This window comes from Pleurodeles waltl, chromosome 12, assembly GCF_031143425.1.
Source record: "Pleurodeles waltl isolate 20211129_DDA chromosome 12, aPleWal1.hap1.20221129, whole genome shotgun sequence".
NCBI lineage: Eukaryota > Metazoa > Chordata > Amphibia > Caudata > Salamandridae > Pleurodeles > Pleurodeles waltl.
The window spans coordinates 436,216,088-436,233,053 of NC_090451.1; the positions used below are offsets into that span (position 1 = coordinate 436,216,088).

Consider the following 16,966-nt stretch of genomic DNA (forward strand, 5'->3'; position numbering starts at 1 on the left):
CTGCCGGATTTCAACCCTTCTTGTGGCGGAAGTCCGACAGTGCTCATTATATGGCGGACGGATGGTAGCCACGGTGGTGGTATTTTGGTGGCAGTCAACGCGGCGATAGGCGTTTTTTACCGCCAGTGTCAACATGACCACCTAAGTGTTTTGTTCACTTCTGTTGTTGGGCTATGCTTGGGCTACAATTGGGTGATATTTGTACTACATTTTGGGATTTTTTTCTATGCAGCCATCTTGAGAGACTTATTTGTTATGAAGTTCCCTAATTTCCTTATTTACTGCAGTATCCTCACTAGAAAAGACTTTCCGTTTTCAACTTCGATGCCATCAAAATGGCGTTCAGATGTGTTACACTTTTGGCATGAATTCAGAATGTTAGCACTTTCATTGCTCATTAGAACACTGAAGTAAAGCCACTGATCATAAGGGAGTTAACTGGCAGTCTGCTGTTGGTGCTGAAAGTGTATGTTTCAGTCTGCATGTCAGTATGTTTTAATGAAATAGAAGAGGAAGATATTTTAGAACTCACTTAAAACATGTCCTATTTTTTCTTTCTTCAGCTCTAACCATAATTTCTATGACAAAATGAACCCACTCATTTTGTTCCTTTCTAACTTAAATGTTTTAAGTTTTACCATTTTGATTCAATCAAGATGGTTACATGTGTGCCACACTTATGTCAAAAGTAAGACTGTTAGTGGTCTAGTTGTTCTTTAGAACACTCTGGGAGTCTGCAGCAGAAGAACACAAGGGAATCAAATGACAAGCTGCTCCTGTTGGAAGTTCAAGTTTTACTGAGAATGCCAGACTTCATTCTCATATGGCTGAGAGAGATAGGGTGAATTTACAGAATATATGCTCTCATTTTAGCTTCTGGAGCACCTTCCATAACCTCTATAGGAGAATCATGAGAAAACATCTTCTCTCAAACATGATTAGTGAAATCCCAGCAGGGTAAAATCACATTAGAACACACCACAATTCCTAAAATGATTTATATTGTAACTAAAATCTGTTATCACCCTATATACATTCTCCTTCTTTTTGTGACCCTCAAAATCTGCCGTTCACTGCAATGCATTTCAGTTAGGTTCTATTAGGTTTATTGGTCTCAGGATGGCTGCCAGCACTTCCTGGTTGAAGTGCTGACAGCCAATCAGATCTCACCATGAGATATATGCTCAAGCTCTGCCCAAACATACACATTTCTTTTTCCTTTAATATCTCAAAAACAACTGAATTAAAAGAGTGCTTTCTGGACCAAGAGCTACCTTTCTGCCAAATTTGGTGTAATTTAGTATAGTGGTTCAGGCTGTAGTCCTTGTTCAAAATCCCTGTGGGAATTACCATGGGAAACACTTTTTTTTTATCCCTCACACTTTTTCTCAGCCCCCATTTTACGAATATTCCTGAAACTTTCCATGCCCAACAAGATCCAACTGGACACTTTTTTGGGGGAAATTTCATGAAGAGTCATCAAATGGTGGCAAAAAGATAGCAAAGTCAATATACGCTTTTCTTATGAAAACTAGGTCCTAACTAGAACTACCTACTTGCGACCACCAATGGGTTACACACACATATTATATATGTGTGTGTAGTGTAGGTAGTTCTAGTTAGGACCTAGTTTCTATAGAAAAAGCTATTTTTTGCTTTCCTAAATCTTTGGCTCCTCTTGATGAATCTTCATGAAATTTCCCAAAAGAATTTGACAGTCACATAGGCTGCTGGAAAATTTTGGGGTGATCCCTCAACCGGGGGCCGAGATAAAAGGGGGTGAAATTTAGAGCATTTCCAATGTTAATTCCCATAGAAAAAATTCACCAGCGATAGCGCAAAAACACTGGATGTAATTACACCAAATTTGGCAGAAAGGTAGCTCTTGGTTCAGAAAGAGCCCTCATTGTGAATCCGTTCAGTAGTTTTTGAGAAATGTAAGGAAATCCAAATTTGTATATCTAGGGGTGCGAAGGATTTGCAACCCCTTCTGATCTCGTGCTGAGATCTGATTGGCTGCCAACTCTTCAAACCCCTTCACTCTGTGCTGGGGTCTCAAAGGGACCCCCCTCCCTCAAGCTAAAAAGCATGAAAAACATTTTTTGCAGCAGAATTTCTACAGGGTCGCGAATCTGCAGTAAAGATTTTTTTAAAATTAAAAAGCGCTTGCTCCCATGCTTGTTTAAAAAAAAGACCCCGGTGGGCCAGGTACCGGGGGCACTCCTTTCTTTTAAATAGGGACACCGTCTCCTGGCACCTTCCCGCAGCCCGGGTGACCACGACTTTCCTGGGTGATTAATGTGATTTATGCAAGTCCCGTGGCCCCTGTGCCCTGGGAACCACCACCCACTGCAAAATTAGTGAATTGTGTAGGGGAGGTCCATCAGCCTCCCCCACAGCCTCATTTTATTCACTTGTAGGGGACCATGTGCCCCCCCCTCAGCCCCGGGGATCACCTCCCTGGGGCATTTGTTACCTTCTGTGCAGAAGAGCCACATGGCCCACTTGTAGCCCCAGGGATCTCCACATCCCCGGGGCTATAATACAAATTAATACAGAGGGTCCATTACAGACCCCTTTTAGCACCCGGGGAACACCACCTCCCTGGAGCTATAATTGTAGGATGGGCCGCGTGGTTCCCCATCAAGGAGCCAGTAATGACCCTGGGACTGTCAACCTGAGGGCAGCCTCCTGCTATGTCCCAGGGTGCCCACTCCTGGGACACAGCTGTTTGACGTGGCTTGGGTGCAGCTTTGAGGCTGCAGCTTTGAGGCACACCAGACACTTCAGCTTTTGAGAGCGGTACCTGTCAAACAGTTCCTGCCGTCAAAAACCAAAGCTTTCATCTCTGTTCCCTGCACACAGGTATGCGTGCAGAGTACAGTGATGAAAGGTTTGCTTCAACAAGCATGGAGCTGCTACATAAAGCAACTTCTTGTTTGCTGAAGCAATGGGACTCCTGGGGAGGCCTTGAGGCTTTCCCTGTCGTCCCAGGTTTTCCCATAAAGGGCTTCTTATGAAATATAATTTTTTAAAAATGCAGGGACCATGGGGAGCCTTTGAAGGCTCCCCCATGGTCCCAAATAGTCCATAAAGGGATACAAAATAAAAAAATAGGATAGATCTTCACATTGAACGTTCAGGGTTCGAGTCTGGCTGGACTCGTTTCACTATTTTGTTTTTTAAACTATGAATGATTAAAGGTAAAATAAAAGGTGATTTTATGTTTTTTTAAATAACAAATAAATTGTTCTTTTTAAATTGAACAGAAATATCTCATTCTGAGTATAGCATACGTCAAAGCCTAAAAAAGTCTCTATCTCTCTCCCTCTCACTCTCATTCTCTCTCTTTCAATCTCTTTCTCCCACTCACACACCCACTTAGACACTTATGCACCCACTCACAAACCCACTCAAACACTCATGCACCCACTCACAGACCCACTGACACCCTCATGCACCCACTCACAGCCCCACTTAGTCAGTCACGTACCCACTCACAGACCCACACAGACTCTCATACACCCAGTCACAAACACACTGACACTCTCATACACCCACTTACAGAGCCAGGCAGACACTGATGCACCACTAAAACACTGATGTACGCACTACTCTCTCAGACAGACACTCGCACAGTCACTCTCATGCCCAGATACACCCTCTCACACCTTTCTGACATCCAGAGAGGCAGCAGACAACTCTGCCACGCATGGCCAAAGGGCCATGCACAGCATGAGGTTGGGTGGTTAGGGGGATTGGTCGCAAGAACTGGCTGCAAGCCAGCCCTTGGGTGCTCCCCTTCTGCGCACAGGTGAAGGCTGTGTACGGTGCAAGGTTCAGTGCTTTTAGGGGGTTGGCCTCATGGCCTGCCCACAGGCCAGGCCCTGAGGCAAACCACCATGCGTGACAGTGGTTGGATTAACGTATAGTATTGAAAATTACTATATTCTAAAAAAAAACACAGACATTCACTGAAAAAAACAAAGGTTATAGGGAGAATATAGTTAGGAAATGGAATTCAAAATACCATAGAAATTCACTTAAAAAAACAAAGGTTACGGGGATGTTATAGTTAGGCTCACATTTTAAACGTACAAAACCATAGTAATTTGCTAGTTATAGTTTTTTCAAGTAACTATAACACGTGCTTTTGCCATGCACTGTTAATTACCCCACAAATTAGATCACTGATGACATCTTTGATGACATCACTGATCACTGCAATGTTTGCAGTAAACTTTTTGATGAAAGAATTGTGCATGGCGGGAGTGCAAGTTATAGTCACCTTAGGGCATGAGTTATAGTTACTTGAGGTAACTTTAACTATAACTGGTGAATTTTGATGGTTTTGAACATTTAAAATGTGAGCCTAACTATAACCTCCCTGTAACCTTTGGTTTTTAAGTGAATATGGATATATATACATATATATATATATATATATATATACCCACATGTATTACCTACTGGAAGTCACCAGCAGGTAGCTATACTTAGTACCATTTTTTCCAGAGATAGAGCATTTGTTTTGCTAATACATTTTCTGCCACGTGGCGAATCTTCACAAAATGTTTACATTTTTTACTTTGGTCAATTCAGCTGCTGTCTTAAAATTTTTGGGGTGATCTGTCAAGCGAAGGTAGAGAAAAAGGGGGGATCTCAAAGCCCTTTTCCACATTCTACAGCAATGGGATTTTTCACATTTTTGAACATGATTACAGCCCGAACCTCTGAACGGAATTACACCAACTTTGGCAGAAAGCTAGCGCTTTGTCCAGAAAGCGTGCTTTTGTGTTTAAGTGTAAATCTCTTCAATAGTTTTGAAGATATTAGAGTTTAAAAAATATAGATATCTAGGGATGCGGATCGTTCGCGGTCTAGGGCAACTATAACTCGCACCGTCGCCATGTACTGCTAACTACGCTACAAAATACAACACTCATGACATCTTTGATAACATCATAGATAATGTCACATCTGCAGTAAAATTATTGATCAGATAACTGTGCATGGCGAGTTATATTTTCTTTAGGCAGTGAGTTATAATCTCTTTAAATAACCATAACTATAACTGCTGAATTTCTCTGGTTATGTGTGAGTAAATTCAGAACCTAACTATAATGACATTTTCAAAAATAAATCATGTTTTTATTTTCTAGTATTATCATAACTAACTGTCAATTTGTTTTATGCCATGTGCGACATCTCGGGCATTCCGGGCTTTTTTGCCAAATGCACTTTGTGTCATCTAATTTTTGAGCTTATCCATGCACTGTTAAATGCAAATTTACAAACCCAAAAATGGAACGCACTGTTCGTTGAAACATTAGGAATGTCTTAAAGTGTTTCACAAGAAATTGAGCTTCTTGGCAGCTATGAACACATTAAGTAATTCGAATACAGAAGTTATTTTCAGTTACTTCTTTAAAAAATGCAGACAAACACATATTTGTCACCATTATCTTGGTATGCCTGTGACAGTAATAATGCAATAACATGACCATTCATGAGAAATTATGAGGTGACATGTCTGGGGTTATTTAGAGACGATTTATACTCCTACTCCTAGCCAGGACTGACATACGATGTTACCAATGGCCTATTATACAGTGGCTCTGGGCCATTCTTTTTCTTTCACTGAAATCACAAAACTGTATTTTTCAGGATGAGATTTGTCTGTGTTCCCCAGGGGCATTCTAAGTGGTCTTCTGGCTGACACTGCAGTTGACGGTGAGATTGGTGGGGGCATGGGAAGTGGTGGCTGAATGTTTTCGTCTCTCTAGAAGCAGTTAAAGTCTTTCGTTTTCTAGTCCTTCTAGTGTCTAATTCTGCATTTGCAGCTGCATAGCATAGAAGACGCTTGTTTCTCAAAGGACAGAGAAGAGAGACAAATGGGTGAAAGTATAGTTGTTGGCCATCTTAAAGTGAAATATGACCCATCATTGCAGTGTGCCTTCAGAATTCTCCCTCGACGATATCTACAGATTCAGTGATAAGTGGGGAAGTGTTTGATACACAAAGGTGCCAGGAAAATAAGAATAGCACCGGCTTCAAATTTTGAAATTAAATGAGACACTTTATTTGGGACTCATCATTTTTTAACATGTTTCCTGTGGTTTTAGGGGGAAAGATGATAAACATAAAACAGTTTCATATAAAATCATTGTTCCTGAATACTCACTAATTTCAGCAAACTAAAAGCTCTGCACGATCTTATCAACTATTTTGACTGACTTCATTGGGCTTTCATTTATGTGTATTTTATGACTGCATGAAACCTCTGAAGCCTGTTGAAGTGCATGTCTTTCCCATTGAATCCTCTATGCGTTTGAGCTGGAACTGAATGGCATACATTAAATATATTATTTACCATGATAGCAAGCAAACAGCAGGGCAGTGAATCGCTCATTGTTCCTCAGAGGAGGGCAGTGTTGGACAGGCATGCAGTGAGTGGGCTCACTGAAAACCCTGGATGCTAACATAAATATAACAAGTCGGCTCTCTGAAATTAAAAATTGTGACCTCATAAGTGTAGCAGTGAAGTGATTGGGTGTTCTACATATTGTAACCAATCTATACTTGACTGATCAGTCCTAAAAAGGAAGAAATCAGTCTTGGGTTGCTTGTGTTCTGGTTCAGCGAGGACTTGGCCTGGCAGTTTGGGTTGGTCTGTTCCTATTGGAGCAGGGTCAAGACTGATTTGCATACGGCTCGATGTAAAATGGTTTGGCATGGTGTGCAAAAATATCAATGGACTGAGATTCAACCTGAGTAGTTTTCAGTAGGTGAGAATAATTCAAGCATTCCATTCAGGACTTTTTTCTATACCTCAACATGACAAAACACAAGATGTTGAATATGAGTTAAAGTCTATGAAAAAGGCCAGGTTAGTCGCTTTAAGGTCCTAAAAAGTGGTTATTCTCTACTGGGTGTGATACAAACAACATTCGGAGTCATTTTCTGTTCGAAATGCCTCAAAAAATGTCAAAAATGGTTTGCTTTGAAATATTGCATCAATTGCCTATTTATGACGGCAATGCTAAAACTGAGGCGTGGGGAAAGCAATGAAGACCAAAAAATTTAACTATATAACTAGTTTGAATTTGTCAGGATAGATTCATCAAGGGAACCAAACGTTAGGCAAAATGCAGAACAGGATGCACCTGAGAACATCGGGAAATCCACCAGTTCATGATTGGCAAGATGCATGGAGGCACACATTCTATGGGCTGGCTTTGCTGTAGAAGCAAGTTGCACTATGTTTCATTCGATGTTTATAACCAGAAGCCATTTTCACCTGGTATAAATGTCCTGAACAGGTGATGGTTGCACCGCCTTTTTGGCACAAGAGTGTATGCTACCCCTTAAGTTTTTCGTCTTATCTCCCTTCTGTGCATTTTCCAAGGCCATTCAAGTTTAAATATGGTATTACAGCAAGAAAAGCTCAGCTTACAGCTATTTTCTACATTTACTTTGAAGCTTTATTGACTTTGATCACCCAAACGTGGAATCCGAGGCATAAGTAATGTTTAGTTTTTTACTCGGCTTCCTGGGCAGTTTACCAAAAACAACAAAAGAAAGCCCACCCACGATAAGAATTCGTAATGTCTTCAACAAGACAGCCTCAGATGGTATTAACTAATTTATAATCACCGTGGTTAATCTAGATCCCAGACTTACATTTTAGAATGTGTTATGTGTATCTGTGTGAGCCCCAGTCCAACTTTAACATTCCAAAACTGCAGTTTTCTCAGTTTGCTGACCTCCAGCCAAGAGTACTCTTAGTGCTAGTCAGTATAAGGGACTGGTGTGTGCACCTCACCGGTACAGTGTTGCTGTGGTCCCCAGGAAAATGCACAATTGCAATTGGCAGCTGACATTTAAATGTAACGTAAAAAAGACCCCGTGAGTCACCAACGTGTTTGCACAAGTCAGGTTCATGCTCATGACTTTGATCATATTTTGAGGTGGCTGTTTTCATATTTCTTCTGTTTGTTAAACCGTTTTTTACTTAAAGTGTATACAAAGAAAGCGAGAGTGCAAATGCAGACACGTAATCAAAGGAAAAATGAGAGAATAAAGTGGGGAGGGGATGTCTAATGAGAGGTGTAGTCGGGATCAGGCTTGTAGAACGCCAATTCATATGTCTAATGAATGCATAGAGTAGAAAATAAAAAATCCCAGCATTTTGCACCCCACCACTTTCTGCCTCATCGCGGACAATTTACTCTACCCCACAATCTAGTTGGTTATTTTCTATATTTGTTCAACCTACCACTCCATCTAAGCTTTTCTGCATAAAACATCTGTGCTTCACCAAACTGAAAATATGAAGCTGTAGGAAATACGTGGCCTGTTCAATAAAGCATTTATGATTAGAGGACGTAGTTTCACAGTACTCTTTTATGTACTCTTACATGCCTTTGTGAATCGGCCCCGATTCTATCAACTCCCTATTAATAAAAGTGCAAAGAGGTCACAGTCGTTTATATGTTTACTAATTTATATGAATATATGAATATTCCCTAAATATTCTAATCCTATGCCCATTTTAGATGTTTTCCAGCATGCTCACAAATGCATGTGAGGGTACCAAAAAAAGAGTACTACATGGGTACAACTGTACATACTATCAATAATACCTTAGTGTATATTAGCCAACATGTTTTCTATGTTCAAGAACTGTATAACATCACACTGAGTCACATATTTCATGTAAGATAGATAGTGGCAGATATTAAATAGTGAGGCTCTTACCACAATGTTTGCAGATGACATGTGTATTAAATAGTTCACAGTTTCTCTGTCAAATCCTTCCTTCATTGAGGATTCCGGTATACCCATTGTCTGCATAAAACCAAAAAAATCATGATAATGATGATTAACAATATTATTATTAATTTAATTGACATTATGTTCAATTAGAAACGATTCTGTTATTTACATACCACTTTCACTGAAGCCCTTTCTTAAAGCATTTGAATATAACAATTAATGTTGTTACTCGCTTCATCAACCTCTCTAGGGTCAGGATTGGAACCTATGACCTTCAAATATACTTCTGTCAATAAAGGTGAAAGTAGTTCATCCCTGAGATGTGGTGGACATTATTTGAATATTATGGGCATCCCTAACAATAAATAAGACGTTCTACATGACCAGGCAAGTGAAAGTCTGTTCATGGGTGCAATACTATATAAAAAAAAAGTGGAAGGCTAATGGTTGGGGACCTCATATTTATTTATTAAAAATAAAAATATCGGGAGTTTGGGTTGGATTTTGTGTTGTTTGTAGAATGCTTAGGGAAGCTGAGTTTACTGATGCAAAATAAAAACACTTGTGTTTCAAAGTCAAACATATGCTCGTGCTCAGAAAATGACAGGCTGTTGTTTGAGGGTATAATAATTTCACGTCCTAAGTATGTTTAATGCTGATTGTTAAGTGTTAATTCATGCTGAATCAGCAGGCTTATGGCATGCTGGTGATTTTGCTTCCAGGTACCATTTGCTGTTGTTGCTGTTTTTAATGACTGGTGTCAAACTGTTTCATCATCTGCTTTCTTGAAGCTCTTTATGGGATTCTTTATGCTGTCTGATCGGTGTACCCACGTAAACCTGCAAGGTGCCTATAAGGTGAACAGTATCTCTGATGTCTGAACATGCACTCTAGGCTGGGACGTAGACACGCGAGATGGCTGAATGGACCTATAATTGCAGATCCCATGGCTTGGCTTGTGTTCTGCGACAGCTTAATGCTGCTGAAGATGCCTGAAGTCTTCAGGTTCAGTTGGGATACTTTCAGCGATGAGTGGTGTGAGAATAGGGTGATTTTATTTAGCCTCAGTGTGAGGAAATATTTTTCCATTTCGAATAACAATAATTAATATAGGTTTGGTCTAGTTAGCATAACCAAGTCACCTTACTAAAAAAAAGCATTTTTAAATGTTGCGCATGAACATTTCTAGTCTCTTACTTTTCATTAAACAAAATACTTGTACTTCAGCTACAGCCAGAGACTATCTCTGTATGCACACACATGCTTTCCCTAGCTTCCTTTGCAAGGGGATATATTTGAATCCTTTTTGAGGTTAATGTGCTGAACCTCCGTTGCTATGCTCGACGATATTAATGTGCAGAATAGTCCATTGTATTAAGTTACATTTCTCATGTTTCTATCTAATGATCATCGTTTGCAAGCAGGAGTTTTGGAAATTTGTAGTCTGATTGGTTTGCTGTGCAAGTAACATTTGTATACCCTCTCTCTACTTAATAACAATCTAGGAAACTGTGTGCTGTCATTGTCCAAATCATTTAAAAAAAATGCTATTTGGAAAGAAGCTATGATTTTGCTGTTGTGGTAAAAAACAGGGAGGGCTAGTCAAGCAAGGTCCCTTTTGTAATTAGGGCTTAATATTATGATTTACATTATGTTAAATCCCTCGACTAACTATTTTTTTACTTTCTGTATTAATAACACGAGTATTTGAATAATTCTACAAATTTGATAACTTGAAAAGCCTGGTTGTGCGCATTTTTCTTTATTGGTCTTGACAAAGTAATGAATTATAATAAGAAACAGTTTTGGTTGATTCTCCACTTAATGCAAATCGAACCTCCTTAATTTTAATTGGATAGGAACTCAACATGAGTGTCAATTTGGGCTACTGAGAATCATAGCTCAACATCTGCCACATCCAATGTCCAAACCTCATATAAAGTGATCAGCCTTCCGGGACTGACTAGTGTAGAAGGGGTGAGTCGGAATGCCTTGGGAGTGGGGCTCCCAACATGCAGTAGAAAACACTGTACTCATTCTTTTGAAGCAGGCACAGCTGATGTGGACATTCCTCCATTATCCAGAGAAATAACTTCAACTGCATGCAGAAGGGCCAGCAGCCACTGGAGGGTCTGGCAGACAGGACCTTTAGCTAACAGCACTACATGCAGTGATGAGGTGCCAAGATGCATTATTACATGGCCAGTTGGAGCCCTTCCTTTCCCTGATGAGTAAGTGTCAAACTGGTGGCATTGAGCAGCAGACACAGAGCCGCATTGCAAAATATTTGTCACACAGTACTTGAAATGTCCGTGTGTAACAGGCATGATGAATACCGACATCCCTAAATGCAGTCCTATATGATTGTAAGTGTCTTGGGCTCTGAAAGAACAGAAAGGTGAATTTGAAGCAGTGCTGCACAGAGCAAGCATTACCATCCAGAATGGCCCCAGTTGCAGACACTTTTGCTGCATCCACCGCATTGCCCTTCTGCTTGTGATTGTTCAGCAAAATTTGAAACAATTATGATAAAAGACAACACTGATCATGCCTGAGCAGTGACCACTGTCAGTCTTGAAGACTGGAAAGCCAGAGGTACTGGAGCAAAATTACACAAGAGTTGTTGCTACATCACATCAGCCTGCTGCATGAGACATCCTTATGCAAACAGCTTACCAGTTATGGGCAAAATCTTGAGGCTTTAGAACTCAATGTTGATCATGCAGTTTCTGGAACCTCGATGCAGCCCAGGCTGTCAGGTCTAACATGTGTCTCCCCAAGGCTGAAAGTAGGGAAAGCTACCCAACCTCCTGGGAGCTCTCATCGCTAAGGCAGAAGTATCTAGAGAGACCATCAGCGTTGGCGTGGTCAATCCCCAGGCGATGCTCCACCGTAAAGTCCATCCCCTAAAGGGAAATGGTCCACCTCAAGAGTTTAGGATTCTCACCCCTCATCTGCATGAGCCACCTGAGGGGCTTGTGGTCTGTCTGAACCCGGAAGTGAGTCTCAAACAGGTATGGTCTCAGCTTCTTCAGTGCCCAGACCTCAGCAAATGCTTTTCTCTCAATAGCACTCCACCTCTGTTCCCGTGGTAATAGTCTTCTGCTAATAAAGACTACTGGTTGGTCTAGGCCCTCCTCATTTAGATGTGCTATAACTGCCCCTATGCCATGCTCTGAAGCATCTGTCTGCACAATACATTCCTGGGAGTAGTCAGGTGCCTCAAGCACAGGGGCTGTGCACATGGCTTCTTTCAGGGAGTCAAAGGCTTTCTGACAAGCCTCTGTCCAATTCACCAACCTAGGTAGGTTTTTGGATGTGAGTTCTGTCAAGGGTGACACAATGGTTCCATAACCCTTTACGATCCTACGGTAATAACCAGTGAAGCCCAAGAAAGCCCTCACCTCGGTTTAAGTTCTAGGTGGTTTCCAGGCTCTAATAGTTTCAACCTTGGCCTGGAAGGGCTGCACCTTGCCGCCACCCACTAGGTGTCCCAAGTACACCACGAAACCCTGCCCAATCTGGCACTTACTGGCCTTGATGGTCAGGCCTGCCTGTTGCAGGGACTTAGGGCCAGATGTAGCAAAGGGTTTGCGCCTCGCAAACGGCGAAAATCGGCGTTTGCGAGGCGCAAAAGCCTCTTTGCTATTCAGAAATGCATATTGCGAGTCGGGACCGACTCGCAATATGCAGTTCAGAATCGCAAATAGGAAGGGGAATGCAATTCCATTTGCGACCGCATATGCGGTCGCAAATGGAGTCACAGTTACCATCTACTTGAAGTGGATGGTAACCCACTCGCAAATTGGAAGGGGTCCCCATGGGACCCCTTCCACTTTGTGAATGGACCCACAAATATTTTTTCAGGGCAGGGAGTGGTCCAAGGGACCACTCCCTGCCCTGCAAAAATACCGAAACTAAAGGTTTCGGTTTTTTTTTTAAGTGCAGCTCGTTTTCCTTTAAGGAAAACGGGCTACACTTAAAAAAAAAAACTGCTTTATTTTAAAGCAGTCACGAACATGGAGGTCTGCTGACTACAGCAGGCCTCCATGTTTGCGAGTGCCTAGACTCGCTATGGGGCCGCAATTTGCGACCCACCTCATTAATATTAATGAGGTGGGTAATTGCGACCCCATAGCGACTCGCAGACGGTGTCTGAGACACCGTTCTGCATACCAATTTGCGAGTTGCAAATTGCGAGTCGCAGGGACTCGCAATTTGCAAGTCACAAATTGGCGTTTTGCTACATCTGGCCCTTAGGCACCTCTTTCAGGTGGACAGGTGTTCCTCCCAGCTGGAACTATAGATGGCAGTGTCGTCTAGGTAGGCTGCACAGAAGGCATCCTTGCCAGCTAGGACCCCGTTAACCAACTGTTGGAAGGTAGCGGGGCATTTTTCAACCCAAAGGGCATCAGCCAGAATTGGTAACGGCCATCAGGTGTGGAAAATACAGATCTCTCTTTAGCCCCCTCAGTCAAGGCGATCTGACAGTACCCTGATATGAGATAAAAAGTACTGAGGAATTTGGCAGCGCCTTGTCTGCCTACGAGCTCATCAGCTCAGGGGATGGGGTCAGCTACAGTCCGTGTGACTGAATTGAGACCCCAGTAGTCCACGCAGAACCAGAGTTCTGGCTTGACACTGGGAGCAGCAGCCTTGGGTACCAGCACCACAAGGTTGGCCCAGGGACTACTGGACTTCTCAATAACCCCTAGGACCAGCATCTTGGTGACTTCCTCCTTGATGCTGGCCTTCACCTTGTCTGACAACCTGGAAATGTTGTTCTTTACAGGGGGACTGTCTCCCGTGTCAATATCATGGACACACAAGTGGGTGAGTCCAGGAGTGAGGGAAAACAAGGAAGATAACTATTCCAATAACTCATAGCAGTCTCCTCTATGTTCTGGAGTCAGGGAGTCAGAGAGATCAACACCATCCACTGACCCATCACTTTTATTGGCAGAGAGGAGGTCGGGGAGAGGCTCACTCTCCTCTTCCATGCCCTCATCTGTCACAAGGAACAGACTGACATCAGACCTCTCAAAATGAGGCTTCCGCCTGTTGTGGTGAAGGACTCTTAGGGGTTTTTTAGGGGTCTTGAGGTCCACTAGGTAAGTGGCCTCCCCTTTCGCTCCTTTACTTCAAATGGGCCAGTCCAGCAGTCCTGGAGAGCTCCAGGCTCTACTGGCTTCATCACCCACACTTCATCACCAGGTGAGAATTCTACCACAGTGGCCTTCTAGTCGTACCACTCCTTCATCACCTCTTGACTGGCCTCAAGGGATGATGCATGGATTTCCTGCGCTGGAAGGACGAAGTCACAGAAGCTGCTTCGATTCGGTGGGCGTTGTGTCTAAATTTCTGGGCAGGCGCTGCGTTGATTGCTCTCTGGAAGTTGGGCTGCATCGATCCAGTGCACCCTGCATCGAATTTCCGGTCGCTATGCTGGTTCTGCATCGATCTTCTTGATGTGAAGTCAGGCTGCGTCATTCCGGTTTGGCGTGTAGTGAAATTTTCAACCCCGATGCACTCTGTGCGTTGTTTCTCGTAGACTGTGCGTCAAAGTTCGCCGCACAAGGAGTCCTTCTTGTAGAGATGAAGTCTTTTTGGTTCTGAGACTTCAGGGAACTGGAGGCAAGCTCTATCCAGGCCCTTGGAGAGCACTTCTTCACCACAGCCAGAGAGCAGCAAGGCAGCAGGGCAACTGCAAGGCAGCAGTCCTTCACAGAAAGCAGACAGGTGAGTCCTTTGGGCAGCAAGGAAGTTCTTCTTGGCAGGATGCAGAGACCCTGCTTAAATACCCAAATGTGCCTTTGAAATGGGGGAGACTTCAAAGAGTGGCTTAGAAGTGCACCAGGCCCCCTTTCAGTTCCATCCTGTCTGCCAGGGTCCCAGTAGTGGGTGTGGCAGTCCTTTGTGTGAGGGCAGGCTACTGTCCGTTGACATGTAAGTGTCAGGCCCTCCACCCTCTCAGCCCAGGAAGACCCATTCAATTTGCAGATGTGTGCAAGTGTGACTGCGCATCCTGTGTTTGGGGTTTGTCTGAGTGGAATGCACAAGGGAGCTGTCAACTAACCCAGCCAGATGTGGATTGTAAGGCATAGAATGATTTAAGTGCAGAGAAATGCTCACTTTCTAAAAGTGCAATTTCTAAAGTACTAATATTAAACCCAACTTCACCAGTCAGCAGGATTGTGTATTACCATTCTGGCCATACTAAATATGACCTTGTTACTCCTTTCAGATCAGAAACTACCACTCAAACAGTATATGAGAATAGCCCTAATGTTAGCATATGAAAGGAGCAGGCCTCACAGAAGTGTAAAAACAAATTTAGGAGTTTTACACTACCAGGATATATAAACTGCACAGGTACATGTCCTGCCTTTCACCTACATAGCACCCTGCCCTACGGGGTATCTAGGGCCTACCTTAGGGGTGGCTTATATGTAGAAAAAGGGGAGTTTAAGGTTTGGCAAGTACTTTTAAATGCCAAGTCGAAGTGGCAGTGAAACTGCTCATACTCACCATCTCAGGTCAACTGATGAACATCGAGGTTGTGTAGCACGCAAGATAAGTTTGTTGGGTTTCATTGTGAGGTGGAGACGTGACAAAACAGCATGTAAGTTCACCCACCTTGCTTTGCTCCTTTCCAAAAGACATGTTGGCTATGTCATGGAAAAGCAATGATGTGCTGCAGCCAGCACAGGGAATGAATGAACTCTCCAGGTGAGCAGAAGCCCAGGGTATGAATTTGTCAAGGTGAGGGCATCAGGGTGATGGTTAGTTGCACATAGCATGGGAGGATTTAATTCTGAAATTAGTTAACAAAAAATACTCGACTCCCTTGAAATATCTGAGTGAAGCAAACCCCATTTCAAGAACTTTTATACAGATAGTGGGGATCGATCTCGTCGAAAAACTTGTTTACCAGGAGTATGATTGTCAAAACATAAACACTGTCACTAATAACGATTTGGAAGCAACCGCTACTACTCACAATATACAACCGCTAGGTCAAGTATCGAAGAATGAATAGACGCCCGAGAATTATTTGTGTCACTGATGCCATCTTTCACAGTGAATTGCTGACTAAGACCAACTGCAGCAACCAGTTCTCTCTCTTGGTTTAAACGGAAATATTGTATGCAGCCTAAGCGAAGACTGAGAGATCTGTGTAACTTATAATTGCCCCACTGCCACTTAAATTATCAGTCATACTTCATGACTAGGAAAGTAGCGGGAACGGAGCTGGATAAAAAAATCAAATGAGGCAGAATGCAGAAATGAGGAGAGATGCGAGAGGACTGCAAGGCCATGTAAAATTGCTTCGTTTTGTAACCAGGTTGCAGGATCAAGGGTTCATGGAATTTATGGAATCTAACAAAGCCTAGCTTACTATGTACATGCTCGGCCTGACAATTAGAAAATAAATGAAATAAGAAATGGTCATGGACAATGAAGACCATCTCCAGCTTGGCATACAAGAAGGTACGGTCATGGCCATTAAAAAGTGATTCCAGTTTAGCAGGTGACAATGGCATGGTCATGGACATTGAAAGTGAACTAGGACAGACACAATTGAAAAAAGTAAAATGTAGATCTTAAAAAGTGCAGATAATTCAAGAGGATTTTCTGGAGTATATGAGTGCATTTCCAGTCAGAACCATGTCACTACAATTTAATTTTGAAGCCCTGCATACCCACGAGAAAGGATGCCCATTCTTAGAGCGATTTTCCCACCCTAACCATCAAGAACTGAGGAAAGAGCAGTGTGTCAGTGGAGCCATTGTAACGCTTTGACAGTACAAACCCCTGCCACCTGGCTGTGCGTAAATCTCAAACGAGAGATTGCTGTGTTTGGTATTTTTCACACATAGTTTGACAATGTAATCCAGGCTTTTATGGCACTAAATGAAGATGCATATATTGGATATGAAAAATGCATTGGAGATATTTGTCAATACTCATTAAATGTTGAGCCTGTGGCCACCCCACGCCCCTCCCCTGTAGAAGTGATGCTCCCATCTCTAGCTTCCAATTGGAGACTTTTTAAAAGTCCACTTACTTGCAGATTTTCTAGTTCTGTTGTGAATCTACTGGCATAGACATCAACAGATCTTGGTTTTGTGAATTTGCATTTGCTACGTGCACCTGTTTTATTAAAATGTATTTTACAGGAGGCCCT

General features: G+C 42.5%; 1 protein-coding gene across 2 annotated transcripts in view; it reads right to left on the reverse strand.

Moving 5' to 3' along the window:
- The window catches only part of LOC138267775 (fatty acyl-CoA hydrolase precursor, medium chain-like), a 195,049-nt gene that overhangs the window by 59,506 nt on the left and 118,577 nt on the right, over positions 1-16,966 (reverse strand). For both annotated transcript variants that reach the window (XM_069216972.1, XM_069216973.1), the window contains one exon: positions 8,761-8,850. In XM_069216972.1, coding sequence (XP_069073073.1) covers positions 8,761-8,850 — 90 coding nt within the window. The remainder of the gene's footprint in view (positions 1-8,760; positions 8,851-16,966) is intronic.